The 20474-nt window shown below is 50.0% G+C and overlaps 1 protein-coding gene across 4 annotated transcripts in view; it reads right to left on the bottom strand.

Moving 5' to 3' along the window:
* The window catches only part of LOC135538042 (TBC1 domain family member 15-like), a 97364-nt gene that overhangs the window by 16521 nt on the left and 60369 nt on the right, over positions 1-20474 (bottom strand). For 3 of the 4 annotated variants that reach the window (XR_010455317.1, XR_010455316.1, XM_064964036.1), the window contains exons 10-15: positions 17365-17459; positions 15320-15436; positions 13708-13808; positions 7753-7852; positions 5046-5143; positions 4479-4595 (exon numbers count right to left, since the gene is read on the bottom strand). Coding sequence is in view for 2 of the 4 variants with exons in the window: in XM_064964036.1 (XP_064820108.1) it covers positions 4479-4595; positions 5046-5143; positions 7753-7852; positions 13708-13808; positions 15320-15436; positions 17365-17459 (628 nt within the window). In the remaining 2 variants the exon portion in view is untranslated. Of the gene's footprint in view, positions 1-4478; positions 4596-5045; positions 5144-5165; positions 5746-7752; positions 7853-13707; positions 13809-15319; positions 15437-17364; positions 17460-20474 lie in introns of those variants that run through there. The other variant, XM_064964038.1, reaches the window with a different exon arrangement.

The following is a 20474-nucleotide window of genomic DNA, read 5'->3' as shown; positions in this document are numbered from 1 at the left end:
AGGGAGGACAGCTAACTGTAGACTGTTGAGTGGGAGGGAAGGTGATGTGTATGTTGTTACAGGAGATGGCTCGTAGGAGAGGGAGGACAGCTAACTGTAGACTGTTGAGTGGGAGGGAAGGTGATGTGTATGTTGTTACAGGAGATGGCTCGTAGGAGAGGGAGGACAGCTAACTGTAGACTGTTAAGTGAGAGGGAAGGTGATGTGTATGTTGTTACAGGAGATGGCTCGTAGGTGAAGGAGGACAGCTAACTGTAGACTGTTAAGTGAGAGGGAAGGTGATGGGGGTGATAGAATGGGATCATCCACAGAGACTGTGTATGTTGTTACAGGAGATGGCTCGTAGGAGAGGGAGGACAGCTGACTGTGCCCAATATAGAGACTATTACACAGACCCAGATCATGGTGAGAGTAGCAGAGATCGTGTTGGCATTTTGGACACTATTGTCAACTTTCCAGAAACCTGTGAGGTTGTGAGGTTGTTAGGTTGTGAGATGGTACTTTAAACAACATGTTGGAGGCATTGATGTGAAAGTCTATCCAGTGCCGAGTTACCTCAAGAGGATGGAGCATTGATTAGGGCTACGCACCTGCCTATCGGGTGACCTGCCTATCGGGTGACCTACCTATCGGGTGACCTGCCTATCGGGTGACCTGCCTATCGGGTGACCTGCCTATCGGGTGACCTGCCTATCGGGTGACCTGCCTATCGGGTGACCTGCCTATCGGGTGACCTGCCTATATCGGGTGACCTGCCTATATCGGGTGACCTGTCTATATCGGGTGACCTGTCTATCGGGTGACCTGCCTATATCGGGTGACCTGCCTATATCGGGTGACCTACCTATCGGGTGACCTGCCTATCGGGTGACCTGCCTATCGGGTGACCTGCCTATCGGGTGACCTGCCTATCGGGTGACCTGCCTATCGGGTGACCTGCCTATCGGGTGACCTGCCTATCGGGTGACCTGCCTATCGGGTGACCTGCCTATCGGGTGACCTGTCTATATCGGGTGACCTGTCTATCGGGTGACCTGTCTATCGGGTGACCTGTCTATCGGGTGACCTGTCTATCGGGTGACCTGTCTATCGGGTGACCTGCCTATCAGGTGACAAAGGAGGAGATGGAGAGCAGAGTGAGGATGCCATGGCTTGGGAACCTGCCTATCAGGTGACAAAGGAGGAGATGGAGAGCAGAGTGAGGATGCCATGGCTTGGGAACCTGCCTATCGGGTGACAAAGGAGGAGATGGAGAGCAGAGTGAGGATGCCATGGCTTGGGAACCTGCCTATCAGGTGACAAAGGAGGAGATGGAGAGCAGAGTGAGGATGCCATGGCTTGGGAACCTGCCTATCAGGTGACAAAGGAGGAGATGGAGAGCAGAGTGAGGATGCCATGGCTTGGGAACCTGCCTATCAGGTGACAAAGGACGAGATGGAGAGCAGAGTGAGGATGCCATGGCTTGGGAACCTGCCTATCAGGTGACAAAGGAGGAGATGGAGAGCAGAGTGAGGATGCCATGGCTTGGGAACCTGCCTATCAGGTGACAAAGGAGGAGATGGAGAGCAGAGTGAGGATGCCATGGCTTGGGAACCTGCCTATCAGGTGACAAAGGAAGAGATGGAGAGCAGAGTGAGGATGCCATGGCTTGGGAACCTGCCTATCAGGTGACAAAGGAGGAGATGGAGAGCAGAGTGAGGATGCCATGGCTTGGGAACCTGCCTATCAGGTGACAAAGGAGGAGATGGAGAGCAGAGTGAGGATGCCATGGCTTGGGAACCTGCCTATCAGGTGACAAAGGAGGAGATGGAGAGCAGAGTGAGGATGCCATGGCTTGGGAACCTGCCTATCGGGTGACAAAGGAGGAGATGGAGAGCAGAGTGAGGATGCCATGGCTTGGGAACCTGCCTATCAGGTGATCTGCCTATCAGGTGACAAAGGACGAGATGGAGAGCAGAGTGAGGATGCCATGGCTTGGGAACCTGCCTATCAGGTGACAAAGGAGGAGATGGAGAGCAGAGTGAGGATGCCATGGCTTGGGAACCGCTCTCGGAACCTGTGGTCTGACGGTGAAGGCAGGCGAAAGCATGAGGAGGCTTTTTAGGGCTTTCATTTTGGTGGAATCCAGCAGAACAGTGTCCTGAAGACAAAGTCAGGCGAAGAGAGAGTTGGAATTGACACGTTGTCATGCAGATCTTAACACGTTGTTAATGCTGTTGTGTTTTGGGTGTTAATTTTGACTTTGCAAGTCTTGTGCCATCACTCTCTCAGGAACCAGAAGGAGAAAGTTGAAACAGAAGTCAACAGCTCCAGTGGACAAGTTATTATCAGTGTCCTGTAATAAGTGGAAATGAGAGTGTTTATTTTACCTTTATTTAACTAGGCAAGTCAGTTAAGAACACATTCTTATTTTAAGAACAAATTCTTATACACTGCAAACATTTTTCACATTTTGCAAAATGTGTCAAAATTTCTCTCTCCGGCTTTCAAGAGGGGAGGCAGCTAAAACAAGTTTTGCCCGCAAGGTGGCAGGGCCCTCCAACAAAATGTTGCTTAGGGCCTCCAAAAGGCTAGAGCCAGCTCTGACTGCATGTGTGAACATGGATGTGGGTACGCAGACCAGCGAGCCACTGCGTCCCCTCGTGATGAGGTTTTTGGTGGCCCCCACCCCACCCGAAGTTGCCCGTCCCTGTGCTAAAGTGATGACACGGATAAACACTCCAACACTGGAAACCAGTGTTCTGTGTGGATAACACACGTGTGTTGTAATGTGACTAGGCAGTGAGAGCCTGTTAGTTAGAAGACCACATGCTCCTGCTAGGTGATAATTAACTGCTTCCTTCAGACATCATAAAACACAGCCCATTCTCTCTCTCTCTCACCACTCTCTTTCCCTCTCACTCTTCCAACTTTCTCTCCCTCTCCCTCGCTCTCCCCACTCTCTTTCTCCCCCTATCTACTGCCACCTCCCTCCCCCACCTGGTGTTGTAGCTACTGTATAGATAGAGCCTGCAAGGTCTCCATGGTTACCATCTACTAGCTGTCTACTAACTGTCTCCCACCTGGTGTTGTAGCTACTGTATAGATAGAGCCTGCAAGGTCTCCATGGTTACCATCTACTAGCTGTCTCCCAACTGTCTCCCACCTGGTGTTGTAGCTACTGTATAGATAGAGCCTGCAAGGTCTCCATGGTTACCATCTACTAGCTGTCTCCCACCTGGTGTTTTAGCTACTGTATAGATAGAGCCTGCAAGGTCTCCATGGTTACCATCTACTAGCTGTCTACCAACTGCAGAAAGAACAGCTGTGATCACATCAGGAAGTAACCTCAAGGTAAAATGCTGAATGATTTAAAACGGTTCCAAGCATCCTTACATGTATATGCCACAGCCAAGATAACTCCTGATTACATCAGCCTGTATTTCTAGAGAGATTACCAGACCTACCATTAGTCATTTTCAATATACAAAGACACTAAACATGTGTAACAGTATAACTTTAGACCGTCCCCTCACCCATACCCGGGCGCAAACCAGGGACCCTCTGCACACACCGCTAACTAAGCTAGCCGTTTCACATCCGTTACACTCACCCCCCTTTTGACCTCCTTTTCCGCAGCAACCAGTGATCCGGGTCAACAGCATCAATGTGACAGTATAACTTTAGACCGTCCCCTCGCCCCGACACGGGCGCGAACCAGGGACCCTCTGCACACATCAACACTCATCCCTCGAAGCATCGTTACCCATCGCTTCACAAAAGCCGCGGCCCTTGCAGAGCAAGGGGAACTACTACTTCAAGGTCTCAGAGCAAGTGACGTCACCGATTGAAACGCTATTTAGCACGAACACCGCTAACTAAGCTAGCCGTTTCACATCCGTTACACTGAGCACTAAAACAATCCCATTCCACTATTGAGAAAACGGGGGAAAAACTAGTTCTATGGTTTCATTGACCGTCATCAGTACATTTAGATGGAGACTTTTAATAGTGAGTGGTTGAACACCACTAAAAGACAGAGGGGACCAGACATCAATGTGTCTGTAGTGCTGTCCCCACTCTCCTCTTCTCCTCCCCACTCTACTCTTCTCCTCCCACTCTCCTCTCCTCTTCTCCCCCCACTCTCCTCTTCTCCCCCCACTCTCCTCTTCTCCCCCCCCACACTCTCCTCTTCTCCCCCCCCACACTCTCCTCTTCTCCCCCCCCCACACTCTCCTCTTCTCCCCCCACTCTCCTCTTCTCCCCCCACTCTCCTCTTCTCCCCCCACTCTCCTCTTTCCCCCCCACTCTCCTCTTCTCTCCCCCCACTCTCCTCTTCCCCCCCCCCACTCTCCTCTGATAGGAGTTAAAAGGACCCTTTTTATTTTAGGAGGTAGGTTAGGTCATATTTAGTATAATGTTGACCCAACCAACCTTGCACTCACACAGAGACAGCTACAAGTGAACACACACATAGACAAAAACGTCAGAACACACACCTTGAGGATCTCATTGAAGCCATATTGTTTCTCCATAATCTGGTGTTTCTCTGAGTCCAGGATGGCACAGCACACCAGCAGGTGGAAGTTCTGGCATGGCAGCCCGGTCCACATTACCTGAAGTCAACCCAGAGACGATCAGAGTCGGTGTGTGTGTGAGAGACACAGTATCTGCATCATTATGTCTGATGAATAAAACTAATTGTTGTGATTCTGTGAAACATAATTAAATTAATGCTAATTGGCTTGTGTTTTCTCGCAATGCCTCTGGACGAATGGAGAGATGATGAAATGAAAACTAAACTATGGGCCCTTTAATCAGGTTACCGATTCCTCTACGGGGAGTTAGGAGGAGGAGGAGGAGAGCAGGAGAAGAGGAGGAGAGACTGAGGAGCAGCAGGACCAGAGAGTCAGGGGACAGAGAGAGGCCACTGATTGATCAAGTGCTCACTGTAATGACTGATTGGCCTCTTTGATTGATTGGCTGGATTGACTGTGTGGGCTGATGGATCATTAGAGAACAGACGATTGATTAACGGTAAAACGCCTTGAATGTCTGGGACTCACCTCCCAAAGACGCAGAACATCAGGGAAACTCAGTTCTCTCTTGAAGCGAATCAGGAGCCAGCGGAAGCAGAAGTACAGGTGACCAGAGTCCTGGGCCACTGTAAGATGGACACACACACACACACACACACACACACAAGGTTAGCAGAAGTACAGGTGACCAGAGTCCTGGGCCACTGTAAGATGGACACACACACACGAGGTTAGCAGAAGTACAGGCGACCAGAGTCCTGGGACACTGTAAGATGGAGACACACACACACACACACACACGAGGTTAGCAGAAGTACAGGTGACCAGAGTCCTGGGCCACTATAAGATGGACACACACACACACGAGGTTAGCAGAAGTACAGGCGACCAGAGTCCTGGGCCACTGTAAGATGGAGACACACACACACACAAACAGAGGTTAGCAGAAGTACAGGTGACCAGAGTCCTGGGCCACTGTAAGATGGACACACACACAAACAGAGGTTAGCAGAAGTACAGGTGACCAGAGTCCTGGGCCACTGTAAGATGGACACACACACACACACACACACACACACACACACACACACGAGGTTAGCAGAAGTACAGGTGACCAGAGTCCTGGGCCACTGTAAGATGGAGACACACACACACACACACACACACACACACACACACACACACACACGAGGTTAGCAGAAGTACAGGTGACCAGAGTCCTGGGCCACTGTAAGATGGACACACACACACACACACACGAGGTTAGCAGAAGTACAGGTAGCCTCTAACATAAGGTTAGAATGAAGGGAACCCGACAACACCTCAGGTATTGCCTTCAGACATCATGAGCTGAAAAGCCATTGGGCAGAGATCCAGCCATCCCTGAGGGGGTTAAATCCACTGTGTGTCAGAGTTGTGAGTATCTCTGATCAAGGAGCTGAAGGAATATCAATAGTGAGGAAGTGGAGCCTCGTAAATTAAAGTCAACCAATCATAGACCTTAAGCCTCTTACGTCCCCTCGCTATCTCTTCCCCCCCCCGGCACCCCCCCGCAAAAGACAATCACGTCCATCACTGTCGTTCTCTTCCTGCCCTCAATCTAACCTTTCCAGCTCAAATTAAAGCGATAAATAGCACATTTCATTTACATATTATTGAATTTCCTTGGTTTATTGTTCTTGGAAGCTCTCTAAATTCCGAAGGAGCAGTTGTTGTTATCCGGCGCGGTAACGAACAGCAGACCAGTTTTTGTAGGGTGGCTGAGCGAACCCAAATTAATCTAGAAAATTAATGACTATAAAGTACGCGGTGATAAATCAACATCGTCCCAATCAGACTGCACGGTAGCGCTCGCCGCATTTAAACAGCCTAATTCAAAACAACTTATCAGGGACTGTTTAGGGATGCGGCTAACCCCTATGACCTCTAGCAAATAGGAGACTTTTCCAAACAGAACACACCATATTTATCTCATTAGGAAGTCTTAGTCAAACTCGGATAAACTCTTGTTTTTCTTTCGAAGACAAAATGTGGCGTCGGCACTTGTGAGAGAGAAAGCACAAGGGCAATGTTTCACTGGCTCCATCAAGGTGATTATCTAGTACACTTATGACGAGGATGAATGTGTGTTCCGTTGTCACGGTGAACGTTCTATTCCGTGGATTCTAAATGGCAGTAATGGGTGTTGTTCATTAGGGAGGGACTGGACTACCCAGACTCCAATAATTGACGCTAAAATGTAATTTTCTGTAAGGATTTTATTTTTTAAAGCATGCCTTGTTTGTGTGTGTGTTCCCCTCACCCAGGTAGTTCCAGAAGGACAGGTCCAGTAGTTGTAGCAGTGTGTGTGTGTGTGTGTGTGTGTGTGTGTCCCTCACCCAGGTAGTTCCAGAAGGACAGGTCCAGTAGTCGTAGCAGTGTGTGTGTGTGTGTGTGTGTGTGTGTGTGTGTGTTCCCCTCACCCAGGAAGTTCCAGAAGGACAGGTCCAGTAGTCATAGCAGTGTGTGTGTGTGTGTGTGTGTGTCCCTCACCCAGGTAGTTCCAGAAGGACAGGTCCAGTAGTCGTAGCAGTGTGTGTGTGTGTGTGTGTGTGTGTGTGTTCCCCTCACCCAGGTAGTTCCAGAAGGACAGGTCCAGTAGTTGTAGCAGTGTGTGTGTGTGTGTGTGTGTGTGTGTGTGTGTGTGTGTGTGTGTGTGTGTGTGTGTGTCCCTCACCCAGGTAGTTCCAGAAGGACAGGTCCAGTGGTCGTAGCAGAGTGTGTGTGTGTGTGTCCCTCACCCAGGTAGTTCCCGAAGGACAGGTCCAGTAGTCATAGCAGAGTGTGTGTGTGTGTGTGTGTGTGTGTGTGGTGTGTGTGTGTTCCCCTCACCCAGGTAGTTCCAGAAGGACAGGTCCAGTAGTCGTAGCAGTGTGTGTGTGTGTGTGTGTGTGTGTGTGTGTTCCCCTCACCCAGGGAGTTCCAGAAGGACAGGTCCAGCAGTCGTAGCAGTGTGTGTGTGTGTGTGTGTGTGTGTGTGTCCCTCACCCAGGTAGTTCCAGAAGGACAGGTCCAGTAGTCGTAGCAGAGTGTGTGTGTGTGTGTGTGTGTGTGTGTGTGTGTGTGTGTGTGTGTGTGTGTGTGTGTGTGTGTGTGTGTGTGTGTGTGTGTGTGTGTTCCCCTCACCCAGGTAGTTCCAGAAGGACAGGTCCAGTAGTCGTAGCAGAGTGTGTGTGTGTGTGTGTGCTCCCCTCACCCAGGTAGTTCCAGAAGGACAGGTCCAGTAGTCGTAGCAGAGTGCTGAGCTGGATCAGTTGAGTCTTCATTCCCTGCATCTGCTCCTCAAAGTTCTGGTGCTGAGAGTTTAGACAGAATAGAAATACATTCACACTATACAGACGACACGATCAACACTATGTGGATGCCAGCTCGTCAAACATCTCATTACAAAATCATGGGCATCAACATGGAGTTGGTCCCCCCTTTTGCTGCTATAACAGTCTCTACTCTTCTGGGAAAGCTTTCCACTAGATGTTGGAACATTGCTGCTATAACAGTCTCTACTCTTCTGGGAAGGCTTTCCACTAGATGTTGGAACATTGCTGCTATAACAGCCTCCACTCTTCTGGGAAGGCTTTCCACTAGATGTTGGAACATTGCTGCTATAACAGCCTCCACTCTTCTGGGAAGGCTTTCCACTAGATGTTGGAACATTGCTGCTATAACAGCCTCCACTCTTCTGGGAAGGCTTTCCACTAGATGTCGGAACATTGCTGCTATAACAGCCTCCATTCTTCTGGGAAGGCTTTCCACTCGATGTTGGAACATTGCTGCTATAACAGCCTCCACTCTTCTGGGAAGGCTTTCCACTCGATGTTGGAACATTGCTGCTATAACAGCCTCCATTCTTCTGGGAAGGCTTTCCACTAGATGTTGGAACATTGCTGCTATAACAGCCTCCACTCTTCTGGGAAGGCTTTCCACTAGATGTTGGAACATTGCTGCTATAACAGCCTCCACTCTTCTGGGAAGGCTTTCCACTAGATGTTGGAACATTGCTGCTATAACAGCCTCCACTCTTCTGGGAAGGCTTTCCACTAGATGTTGGAACATTGCTGCTATAACAGCCTCCACTCTTCTGGGAAGGCTTTCCACTAGATGTTGGAACATTGCTGCTATAACAGTCTCTACTCTTCTGGGAAGGCTTTCCACTAGATGTTGGAACATTGCTGCTATAACAGCCTCCACTCTTCTGGGAAGGCTTTCCACTAGATGTTGGAACATTGCTGTGGGGGACTTTCTTTCATTCAGTCACAAGAGCATTGGTGAGGTCGGGCACTGATCCGGCCTGGCCCGCAGTCGGCGTTCCAATTCATCCTAAAGTTGTTCGATTGGGGGTTGAGGTCAGGGCTCCGTGCAGACCAGTCAAGTTCTTCCCATACCGATCTTGACAAAGCATTTCTGTATTCATTATTGCTCCTCCTCCACAATTTACAGTTGGCACTATGCATGGGGCAGGTAGTGTAAATCTTGGCATCCGCCAAACCCAGATTCGTCCGTCGGACTGCCAGATGAAGCGTGCCGGCATTCAGCCAGCCAGTCAGTCGGCCATCCAGTCAGTCGGCCATCCGGCCATTCAGCCAGCCAGTCGGCCAGCCAGCCAGTCGGCCAGCCTGCCAGCAAGTCGGCCAGCCAGCCAGCCAGCCGGCCAGCCAGCCTGCCAGCCAGCCAGCCAGCCAGCCAGTCGGCCAGCCAGCCAGCCAGTCGACCAGCCTGCCGGCCAGCCAGCCGGCCAGCCTGCCAGCCAGCCAGCCAGCCAGCCAGTCGGCCAGCCAGCCAGCCAGCCTGCCAGCCAGTCGGCCAGCCTGCCAGCCAGTCGGCCAGCCAGCCCGTCACATAACACCACATTGATTCTCTCTGCTCCTCAATCACCAGGCTTCCTTTTGCCTTCCTCACTAACAAGTTGCTATCTGGCGTTTAAATCAATAACCCTGATGTTGCCATGTTTGATGTATTAATGGATGGGATGACAGCTACAGTGCTGGAGATGACAAGGTCTTTGGGTTTTCTTTGAATAACAAGGGCCTGTCAGGTACAAGACCACTCAGCCGAGTAATAATAACATGATTGCTGTTTACCCTAACCTGTGTGTAGCTGTTTACCAGGGTAGACCAGCCCTGGGCTACAGTATCTATAAAGCTCTGGATGGTTAATGAACACGAAATCCCCTTTAAATTACTTCAGCAGCTATCTGGAAGAAAGAATAGAGGAAACAGACAGGAGGCTGGATGGTGTCGTGACAGACAGGAGGCTGGATGGTGTTGTGACAGACTGGAGGCTGGGTGGTGTCGTGACAGACTGGAGGCTGGGTGGTGTCGTGACAGACAGGAGGCTGGGTGGTGTCGTGACAGACTGGAGGCTGGATGGTGTCGTGACAGACTGGAGGCTGGATGGTGTCGTGACAGAGAACAGACAGGAGGCTGGGTGGTGTCGTGACAGACTGGAGGCTGGGTGGTGTCGTGACAGAGAACAGACAGGAGGCTGGGTGGTGTCGTGACAGACAGGAGGCTGGATGGTGTCGTGACAGACAGGAGGCTGGATGGTGTCGTGACAGAGAACAGACAGGAGGCTGGGTGGTGTCGTGACAGAATGGAGGCTGGGTGGTGTCGTGACAGAGAACAGACAGGAGGCTGGGTGGTGTCGTGACAGACAGGAGGCTGGATGGTGTCGTGACAGACAGGAGGCTGGATGGTGTCGTGACAGACAGGAGGCTGGGTGGTGTCGTGACAGACAGGAGGCTGGGTGGTGTCGTGACAGACTGGAGGCTGGGTGGTGTCGTGACAGACTGGAGGCTGGGTGGTGTCGTGACAGACTGGAGGCTGGGTGGTGTCGTGACAGAGTACAGACAGGAGGCTGGGTGGTGTCGTGACAGACAGGAGGCAGGGTGGTGTCGTGACAGACTGGAGGCTGGGTGGTGTCGTGACAGACTGGAGGCTGGGTGGTGTCGTGACAGACTGGAGGCTGGGTGGTGTCGTGACAGACTGGAGGCTGGGTGGTGTCGTGACAGAGAACAGACAGGAGGCTGGGTGGTGTCGTGACAGAGAACAGACAGGAGGCTGGATGGTGTCGTGACAGACTGGAGGCTGGATGGTGTCGTGACAGACTGGAGGCTGGGTGGTGTCGTGACAGACTGGAGGCTGGGTGGTGTCGTGACAGACTGGAGGCTGGATGGTGTCGTGACAGACTGGAGGCTGGGTGGTGTCGTGATAGACTGGAGGCTGGATGGTGTCGTGACAGAGAACAGACAGGAGGCTGGGTGGTGTCGTGACAGACAGGAGGCTGGGTGGTGTCGTGACAGAGAACAGACAGGAGGCTGGATGGTGTCGTGACAGACTGGAGGCTGGATGGTGTCGTGACAGACTGGAGGCTGGGTGGTGTCGTGACAGACTGGAGGCTGGGTGGTGTCGTGACAGACTGGAGGCTGGATGGTGTCGTGACAGACAGGAGGCTGGATGGTGTCGTGACAGACAGGAGGCTGGATGGTGTCGTGACAGACTGGAGGCTGGGTGGTGTCGTGACAGACTGGAGGCTGGGTGGTGTCGTGACAGAGAACAGACAGGAGGCTGGGTGGTGTCGTGACAGACAGGAGGCTGGATGGTGTCGTGACAGACAGGAGGCAGGGTGGTGTCGTGACAGACTGGAGGCTGGGTGGTGTCGTGACAGACTGGAGGCTGGGTGGTGTCGTGACAGAGAACAGACAGGAGGCTGGGTGGTGTCGTGACAGACAGGAGGCTGGATGGTGTCGTGATAGACTGGAGGCTGGGTGGTGTCGTGACAGAGAACAGACAGGAGGCTGGGTGGTGTCGTGACAGAGAACAGACAGGAGGCTGGGTGGTGTCGTGACAGACAGGAGGCTGGATGGTGTCGTGATAGACTGGAGGCTGGATGGTGTCGTGACAGAGAACAGACAGGAGGCTGGGTGGTGTCGTGACAGACAGGAGGCTGGGTGGTGTCGTGACAGAGAACAGACAGGAGGCTGGATGGTGTCGTGACAGACTGGAGGCTGGGTGGTGTCGTGACAGACTGGAGGCTGGGTGGTGTCGTGACAGACTGGAGGCTGGATGGTGTCGTGACAGACTGGAGGCTGGGTGGTGTCGTGACAGACTGGAGGCTGGGTGGTGTCGTGACAGAGAACAGACAGGAGGCTGGGTGGTGTCGTGACAGACAGGAGGCTGGATGGTGTCGTGACAGACAGGAGGCAGGGTGGTGTCGTGACAGACTGGAGGCTGGGTGGTGTCGTGACAGACTGGAGGCTGGGTGGTGTCGTGACAGAGAACAGACAGGAGGCTGGGTGGTGTCGTGACAGACAGGAGGCTGGATGGTGTCGTGATAGACTGGAGGCTGGGTGGTGTCGTGACAGAGAACAGACAGGAGGCTGGGTGGTGTCGTGACAGAGAACAGACAGGAGGCTGGGTGGTGTCGTGACAGACAGGAGGCTGGATGGTGTCGTGACAGACTGGAGGCTGGATGGTGTCGTGACAGACTGGAGGCTGGATGGTGTCGTGACAGACTGGAGGCTGGATGGTGTCGTGACAGACTGGAGGCTGGATGGTGTCGTGACGGACTGGAGGCTAGATGGTGTCGTGACAGACTGGAGGCTGGATGGTGTCGTGACAGACTGGAGGCTGGATGGTGTCGTGACAGACAGGAGGCTGGATGGTGTCGTGACAGACTGGAGGCTGGATGTGTCGTGACAGACTGGAGGCTGGATGGTGTCGTGACAGACTGGAGGCTGGATGTGTCGTGACAGACTGGAGGCTGGATGGGGTCGTGACAGACTGGAGGCTGGATGGTGTCGTGACAGACTGGAGGCTGGATGGTGTCATGACAGACTGGAGGCTGGATGGTGTCGTGACAGACTGGAGGCTGGATGGTGTCGTGACAGAACAGACAGGAGGCTGGGTGGTGTCGTGACAGACAGGAGGCTGGATGGTTTCGCAACAGAACAGACAGGAAGCTGGATGGTTTCGTAACAGAGAACAGACAGGAAGCTGGATAATGTCGTAACAGACAGGAAGCTGGATGGTTTCGTAACAGAACAGACAGGAAGCTGGATGGTGTCGTAACAGAACAGACAGGAAGCTGGATGGTTTCGTAACAGAACAGACAGGAAGCTGGATGGTGTCGTAACAGAACAGACAGGAAGCTGGATGGTTTCGTAACAGATCAGACAGGAAGCTGGATGGTGTCGTAACAGAACAGACAGGAAGCTGGATGGTGTCGTAACAGAACAGACAGGAAGCTGGATGGTGTCGTAACAGAACAGACAGGAAGCTGGATGGTGTCGTAACAGAACAGACAGGAAGCTGGATGGTGTCGTAACAGAACAGACAGGAAGCTGGATGGTGTCGTAACAGAACAGACAGGAAGCTGGATGGTGTCGTAACAGAACAGACAGGAAGCTGGATGGTGTCGTAATAGAACAGACAGGAAGCTGGATCGTTTCGTAACAGAACAGACAGGAAGCTGGATGGTGTCGTAACAGAACAGACAGGAAGCTGGTTGGTGTCGTTAACAGAACAGACAGGAAGCTGGATGGTGTCGTAACAGAACAGACGGGAAGCTGGAGTGACATCACAAAGTGTCAGGGCTCTGCTCAGCTATTGGTGGAGGCTATGAGAGGGTGGTCTTGGATGCATCCTTTGTGAAATGCACCATGGGAACCCAGCTTGGTCAGGTCTCACTCTACCAACACTTGGCCTCCCTCTCTCGTTAAACAGGAAGAACTGTGCTGTCATATACCTACACAGAGGTAAGTGAAGGTCTCACCCACAGACATGGAATGACTAGAATGGACATCCTCATTTAATTTGCTTTGGTCTGAGGGGCTTTGTCCATTCTAGTATTTATATTTCTGTGTTACGTATGTTCTAACAATTCAGATGTTCTCAGTTTTACCCATCTGGTCCATGAAGGAGACAAACCACTAACAGGTTATGTCCCTGCTAGTTTATCTAGCCTATTTCTATGGTCTTATTAAGTTATGTCTGTTCTAGTATATCTAGTTCTATGTTGTCAGTCTCACCATCTGGTCCATAAAGGAGACAAACCACTAACAGGTTATGTCCCTGCTAGTTTATCTAGCCTATTTCTATGGTCTTATTTAGTTATGTCTGTTCTAGTATATCTAGTTCTATGTCGTCAGTCTCACCATCTGGTCCATGAAGGAGACAAAGCACCAGAAGGCGTCCACCTCGTCCTCCATCACATAGAGGATCGGAGACAGCAGGTCACTCATACCCTGGACATAGCCTGGTGACAGAGAGAAAACAACCCGGTTCAGCCAGCCAGCCAGTCAGCCAGCCAGTCAGTCAGCCAGTCAGTCAATCAGCCAGCCAGCCAGCCAGTAAGTCAGCCAGTCAGCAAGTCAGCCAGCCAGTCAGTCAGTCAGCCAGTCAGCAAGTCAGCCAGCCAGTAAGTCAGTCAGCAAGTCAGCCAGCCAGTAAGTCAGTCAGCAAGTCAGCCAGCCAGTCAGTCAGTCAGCCAGTCAGCCAGTCAATCAGCCAGCCGGCCAGCCAGTAAGTCAGCCAGCCAGTAAGTCAGCCAGCCAGTAAGTCAGCCAGCTAGTCAGCCAGCCAGTCAGCAAGTCAGCCAGCCAGTCAGCTAGCCAGCCAGTCAATCAGCCAGCCAGTCAGCAAATCAGCCAGTCAGCCAGCCAGCTAGCAAGTCAGTCAGCAAGTCAGTCAGCAAGTCAGTCAGTCAGCCAGCCAGCCTAAGCCTGGTGGTGACAGAGAGAGGATTTGAAACAGTTCTGGAGAGTTTTCATTCCAACACAATCTTGACCACAGGAGGTTGGTGGCACCTTAATTAGGGAGGACAGGCTCGTGGTAATGGCTGGAGCGGAATCAGAGGAATGGTATCAACATCAAACACATGGTTTCCATGTGTTTGATAACATTCCAGTCACTCCACTCCAGCCTTTATTATGAGCCGTCCTCCCCTCAGCAGCCTCCACTGATCACGTCTTACAAGCTTCGTCTTACCCAGGTCAAAGTCATGCAGTATGACAAGCGTGGTCTTACCCAGGTCAAAGTCATTCAGTATGACAAGCGTGGTCTTACCCAGGTCAAAGTCATGCAGTATGACAAGCTTTGTCCTACCCAGGCCAAAGTCATTCAGTATGACAAGCTTGGTCTTACCCAGGTCAAAGTCATTCAGTATGACAAGCGTGGTCTTACCCAGGTCAAAGTCATTCAGTATGACAAGCGTGGTCTTACCCAGGTCAAAGTCATTCAGTATGACAAGCGTGGTCTTACCCAGGTCAAAGTCATACAGTATGACAAGCGTGGTCTTACCCAGGTCAAAGTCATTCAGTACGACAAGCTTGGTCTTACCCAGGTCAAAGTCATTCAGTACGACAAGCTTGGTCTTACCCAGGTCAAAGTCATTCAGTATGACAAGCTTGGTTTTACCCAGGTCAAAGTCATTCAGTATGACAAGCTTGGTCTTACCCAGGTCAAAGTCATTCAGTATGACAAGCGTGGTCTTACCCAGGTCAAAGTCATTCAGTATGACAAGCTTGGTCTTACCCAGGTCAAAGTCATTCAGTATGACAAGCTTGGTCTTACCCAGGTCAAAGTCATTCAGTATGACAAGCGTGGTCTTACCCAGGTCAAAGTCATTCAGTATGACAAGCTTGGTCTTACCCAGGTCAAAGTCATTCAGTATGACAAGCTTGGTCTTACCCAGGTCAACGTCATTCAGTACGACAAGCGTGGTCTTACCCAGGTCAAAGTCATTCAGTATGACAAGCGTGGTCTTACCCAGGTCAAAGTCATACATGCAGTAGGTCATGAGGACATCGTGCAGCAGGATCAGTCCGGGGTTGTCTTGTCCTTCGTAGAAAGTGTTGGTCCGATCTGTCCTGTTCACGTCTTTCTCTGTGGAGGAAATCAACACAGTCAGAGACCTTAGAATCCCCCTGAATTCACCAAATACAGTTGCATGTACATGAAGAACATAATGAGTCAGATGACATGCAACAGAAGGAAGCTGATCGTAGATCCTCACAACTCAGAGACACTTTATGATTATACAGGCTCCGACTTCACCACACATCTCGTCTGCCTGACGGTCCTCAGACGAAAGGTTTTACCACCAGGAGTTGAAATCAGAAATGGGACCAGCAGCACTTCCAGCAGTTCAGCATTGCTCCATGCCAGCCGCCGCTCATTTACATATTCATTTCAGTTGACATTTACAGAGAGCACACAACTCTAACCCTGTTACAACCGGAGCCTAATTTCAATCCTTTGAATAGCAGGGGGAGGGGGGGGGGCGACTCAGAGAGAGAGAGAATAAAGAGACAGAGAGAACAGAAATGCCAAGTCCATTGAGGAGCCAGCCAGATCCAGTATGGATCATTCCTCAACGATCAGGAGGAGATGAGATCCCATTACCTGGCTGACATGGGTCCTGTCCCAAATGACAACCTGCTCCGTATTTAGTGCACATAGGGCTCAGGTCAAAAGTAGTGCACTACGTACAGGGTATAAGGTGCGATTTGGGACGCAGATTTGGGGCCGGGTTCTCCAGGCGGACGACGCTGATGGAATATTGAATAAATAAAACATGGGGTTGATCCGATGGGAGACAGATTGATTCCAGGCTCAGCTCAGTCGTAAAGTAGCTAAACGAGGAAAGGTGTCACACTTTGTTTCAAATGGTTTTGCTGAGCAGTTTGGGGTGAGACCTGGAGAAATGTGGCCAACTTTTGTTCTTCACTGGCAGGTGGAAGTTAAGTTGCTGACTGAGGCTGTTGGAACAAGGAGTCTAACTCATTAACATATTGGAAAGGTCTCCTGTTTGTCACAGTGCCCATCGTTCAAACCACGTAACCATCCAACAGTCAGACCAATAGAATCAAATAGAATACAACTATTGTCCATCGATTAGAAGGGGAAACTTTCTTCTGGCTTCCTCAACAACCCCAGACAGAGCCCCCAGAGAGAGCCCCCAGGCAGAGCCCCCAGGCAGAGACCCCAGGCAGAGACCCCAGGCAGAGACCCCAGGCAGAGACCCCAGGCAGAGACCCCAGATGTACAGGGTCAGCAGCAGCGCCCCAATCGTGGGGGGTTAAGTCCCTTGATCAAGGGCACAATGGCAGGATATGTTACATGGGATGAAATCCTTTTGGCTGCTGGTCTAAAACCTCCAGGCTATTATCTGGTGACTAACATTCTGTTAGAAGTGATGAAGATGATGATGATGATGATATTAGACTCCTGACTAACATTCTGTTAGAAGTGATGATGACGATGATGAAGATGACCTAGACTCCTGACTAACATTCTGTTAGACGTGATGATGATGATGATGACCTATTAGACTCCTGACTAATATTATGTTAGAAGTGATGATGATGATGATGATGGTGAAGATGACCTATTAGACTCCTGACTAACATTCTGTTAGAAGTGATGATGATGATGATTACCTATTAGACTCCTGTGGTCTCTAAACATGCTGTTAGAAGTGATGATGATGATGATGCTGATGATGATGATGATGATTACCTTTTAGACTCCTGTGGTCTCTAAACATGCTGTTAGAAGTGATGATGATGATGATTACCTATTAGACTCCTGTGGTCTCTAAACATGCTGTTAGAAGTGATGAAGATGATGATTACCTATTAGACTCCTGTGGTCTCTAAACATGCTGTTAGAAGTGATGATGATGATGATGATGATTACCTATTAGACTCCTGTGGTCTCTAAACATGCTGTTAGAAGTGATGATGATGATTACCTATTAGACTCCTGTGGTCTCTAAACATGCTGTTAGAAGTGATGAAGATGATGATTACCTATTAGACTCCTGTGGTCTCTAAACATGCTGTTGCGTTTCTCCTGCTCCTCACTCACTGACTTCCACTGGAGCTTCATACGGAAGTACTCATCCCTGAGGAAAGAGGATGAGAAGAGAGGGGGAATAAGTACTCATCCCTGAGGAAAGAAGATGAGAAGAGAGAAAAGAGGATGAGGAGAGAGGGAATAAGTACTCATCCCAGAGGAAAGAGGATGAGAAGAGAGGGGGAATAAGTACTCATCCTGGAGGAAAGAGGATGAGAAGAGAGGGGGAATAAGTACTCATCCCAGAGGAAAGAAGATGTGAAGAGAGAAAAGAGGATGAGGAGAGAGGGAATAAGTACTCATCCCAGAGGAAAGAGGATGAGAAGAGAGGGGGAATAAGTACTCATCCCTGAGGAAAGATGATGAGAAGAGAGAAAAGAAGATGAGAAGAGAGGGGGAATAAGTACTCATCCCAGAGGAAAGAGGATGAGAAGAGAGGGGGAATAAGTACTCATCCCTGAGGAAAGATGATGAGAAGAGAGAAAAGAAGATGAGAAGAGAGGGGGAATAAGTACGCATCCCTGAGGAAGGATGATGAGAAGAGAGGGGGAATAAGTACTCATCCCTGAGGAAAGAGGATGAGAAGAGAGGGGGAATAAGTACTCATCCCTGAGGAAAGAGGATGAGAAGAGAAGGGGAATAAGTACTCATCCCTGAGGAAAGAGGATGAGAAGAGAGGGGAATAAGTACTCATCCCTGAGGAAAGAGGATGAGAAGAGAGGGGGAATAAGTACTCATCCCTGAGGAAAGAGGATGAGAAGAGAGGGGGAATAAGTACTCATCCCTGAGGAAAGAGGATGAGAAGAGAGGGGGAATAAGTACTCATCCCTGAGGAAAGATGATGAGAAGAGAGGGGGAATAAGTACTCATCCCAGAGGAAAGAGGATGAGAAGAGAGGGGGAATAAGTACTCATCCCTGAGGAAAGAGGATGAGAAGAGAGGGGGAATAAGTACTCATCCCTGAGGAAAGAGGATGAGAAGAGGGGGAATAAGTACTCATCCCTGAGGAAAGAGGATGAGAAGAGAAGGGGAATAAGTACTCATCCCTGAGGAAAGAAGATGAGAAGAGAGAAAAGAGGATGAGAAGAGAGGGGGAATAAGTACTCATCCCAGAGGAAAGATGATGAGAAGAGGGGGAATAAGTACTCATCCCTGAGGAAAGAAGATGAGAAGAGAGAAAAGAGGATGAGAAGAGAGGGGGAATAGGTACTCATCCCAGAGGAAAGAGGATGAGAAGAGAGGGGGAATAAGTACTCATCCCTGAGGAAAGAGGATGAGAAGAGAGGGGGAATAAGTACTCATCCCAGAGGAAAGAGGATGAGAAGAGAGGGGGAATAAGTACTCATCCCCGAGGAAAGAGGATGAGAAGAGGGGGAATAAGTACTCATCCCTGAGGAAAGAGGATGAGAAGAGAGGGGGAATAAGTACTCATCCCTGAGGAAAGAAGATGAGAAGAGAGAAAAGAGGATGAGGAGAGAGGGAATAAGTACTCATCCCCGAGGAAAGAGAGCAAAGTAAAGGAGTGAGACAACGGAGAATATTTCACATATTACATTAGTGACGGGAAAAAAATGGATAGCTACATATCGCAATATTACTTTGGACCATATTATAGATACCTTGACTCCAAGTAAAACATATATCAATGTAAATATTTGTTGATTTTGCTAGGTAGTGTTAGCTAGCGCTAGTTCACTTTACCTGTACTAAAACACTGGTATTTTGTCCTATAGCTCGTTCTCCATCTTCTTTTTAAAAGCCCAGTGCAGTCAAAACCTTGATTTCTCTGTCTTTTAAATATATTTATGTATAATAATATGAAGTAATTTATTTTCAAACTGAAACGTATTAGCCATTCTTAAAGACAAGTCATTTTACTTGTAAATGTAAAGCTTAACGATTCATAAAAGGCTGTGAAGATCTCTCTACGAGCATAAAGACAACATGAAGTGAGAGTTGTTGGGTTTTCGCATCCTAGTATTATATCAGCAGTGCTGTTACGATCTGCAGATCTGACAGAGGACATGTGTCAACTATGGAGGAGCTCCCGGTCTCCTAATGAGGAGTGTCTCTCTTAGGTTTTCCTCCCAGTCTCCTAATGAGTAGGAGTGTCTCTCTCAGGTTTTCCTCCCGGTCTCCTAATGAGTAGGAGTGTCTCTCTCAGGTTTTCCTCCCAGTCTCCTAATGAGTAGGAGTGTCTCTCTTAGGTTTTCCTCCCGGTCTCCTAATGAGTAGGAGTGTCTCTCTCAGGTTTTCCTCCCTGTCTCCTAATGAGTAGGAGTGTCTCTCTTAGGTTTTCTTCCCGGTCTCCTAATGAGTAGGAGTGTCTCTCTTAGGTTTTCCTCCTGGTCTCCTAATGAGTAGGAGTGTCTCTCTCAGGTTTTCCTCCCAGTCTCCTAATGAGTAGGAGTGTCTCTCTTAGGTTTTCCTCCCAGTCTCCTAATGAGTAGGAGTGTCTCTCTCAGGTTTTCCTCCCAGTCTCCTAATGAGTAGGAGTGTCTCTCTCAGGTTTTCTTCCCGGTCTCCTAATGAGTAGGAGTGTCTCTCTTAGGTTTTCCTCCCAGTCTCCTAATGAGTAGGAGTGTCTCTCTCAGGTTTTCCTCCCGGTCTCCTAATGAGGAGTGTCTCTCTTAGGTTTTCCTCCCGGTCTCCTAATGAGTAGGAGTGTCTCTCTCAGGTTTTCCTCCCAGTCTCCTAATGAGGAGTGTCTCTCTTAGGTTTTCCTCCCAGTCTCCTAATGAGTAGGAGTGTCTCTCTCAGGTTTTCCTCCCAGTCTCCTAATGAGTAGGAGTGTCTCTCTCAGGTTTTCCTCCTGGTCTCCTAATGAGTAGGAGTGTCTCTCTTAGGTTTTCCTCCCGGTCTCCTAATGAATAGGAGTGTCTCTCTCAGGTTTTCCTCCCGGTCTCCTAATGAGGAGTGTCTCTCTTAGGTTTTCCTCCCGGTCTCCTAATGAGTAGGAGTGTCTCTCTTAGGTTTTCCTCCCGGTCTCCTAATGAGGAGTGTCTCTCTTAGGTTTTCCTCCCTGTCTCCTAATGAGGAGTGTCTCTCTCAGGTTTTCCTCCCG

This window comes from Oncorhynchus masou, unplaced genomic scaffold (genome assembly GCF_036934945.1).
Source record: "Oncorhynchus masou masou isolate Uvic2021 unplaced genomic scaffold, UVic_Omas_1.1 unplaced_scaffold_897, whole genome shotgun sequence".
Classification (NCBI taxonomy): Eukaryota; Metazoa; Chordata; class Actinopteri; order Salmoniformes; family Salmonidae; genus Oncorhynchus; species Oncorhynchus masou.
Note: the sequence above shows the minus strand (reverse complement) of the source record. Positions and strands in the feature narration are given on the sequence as shown.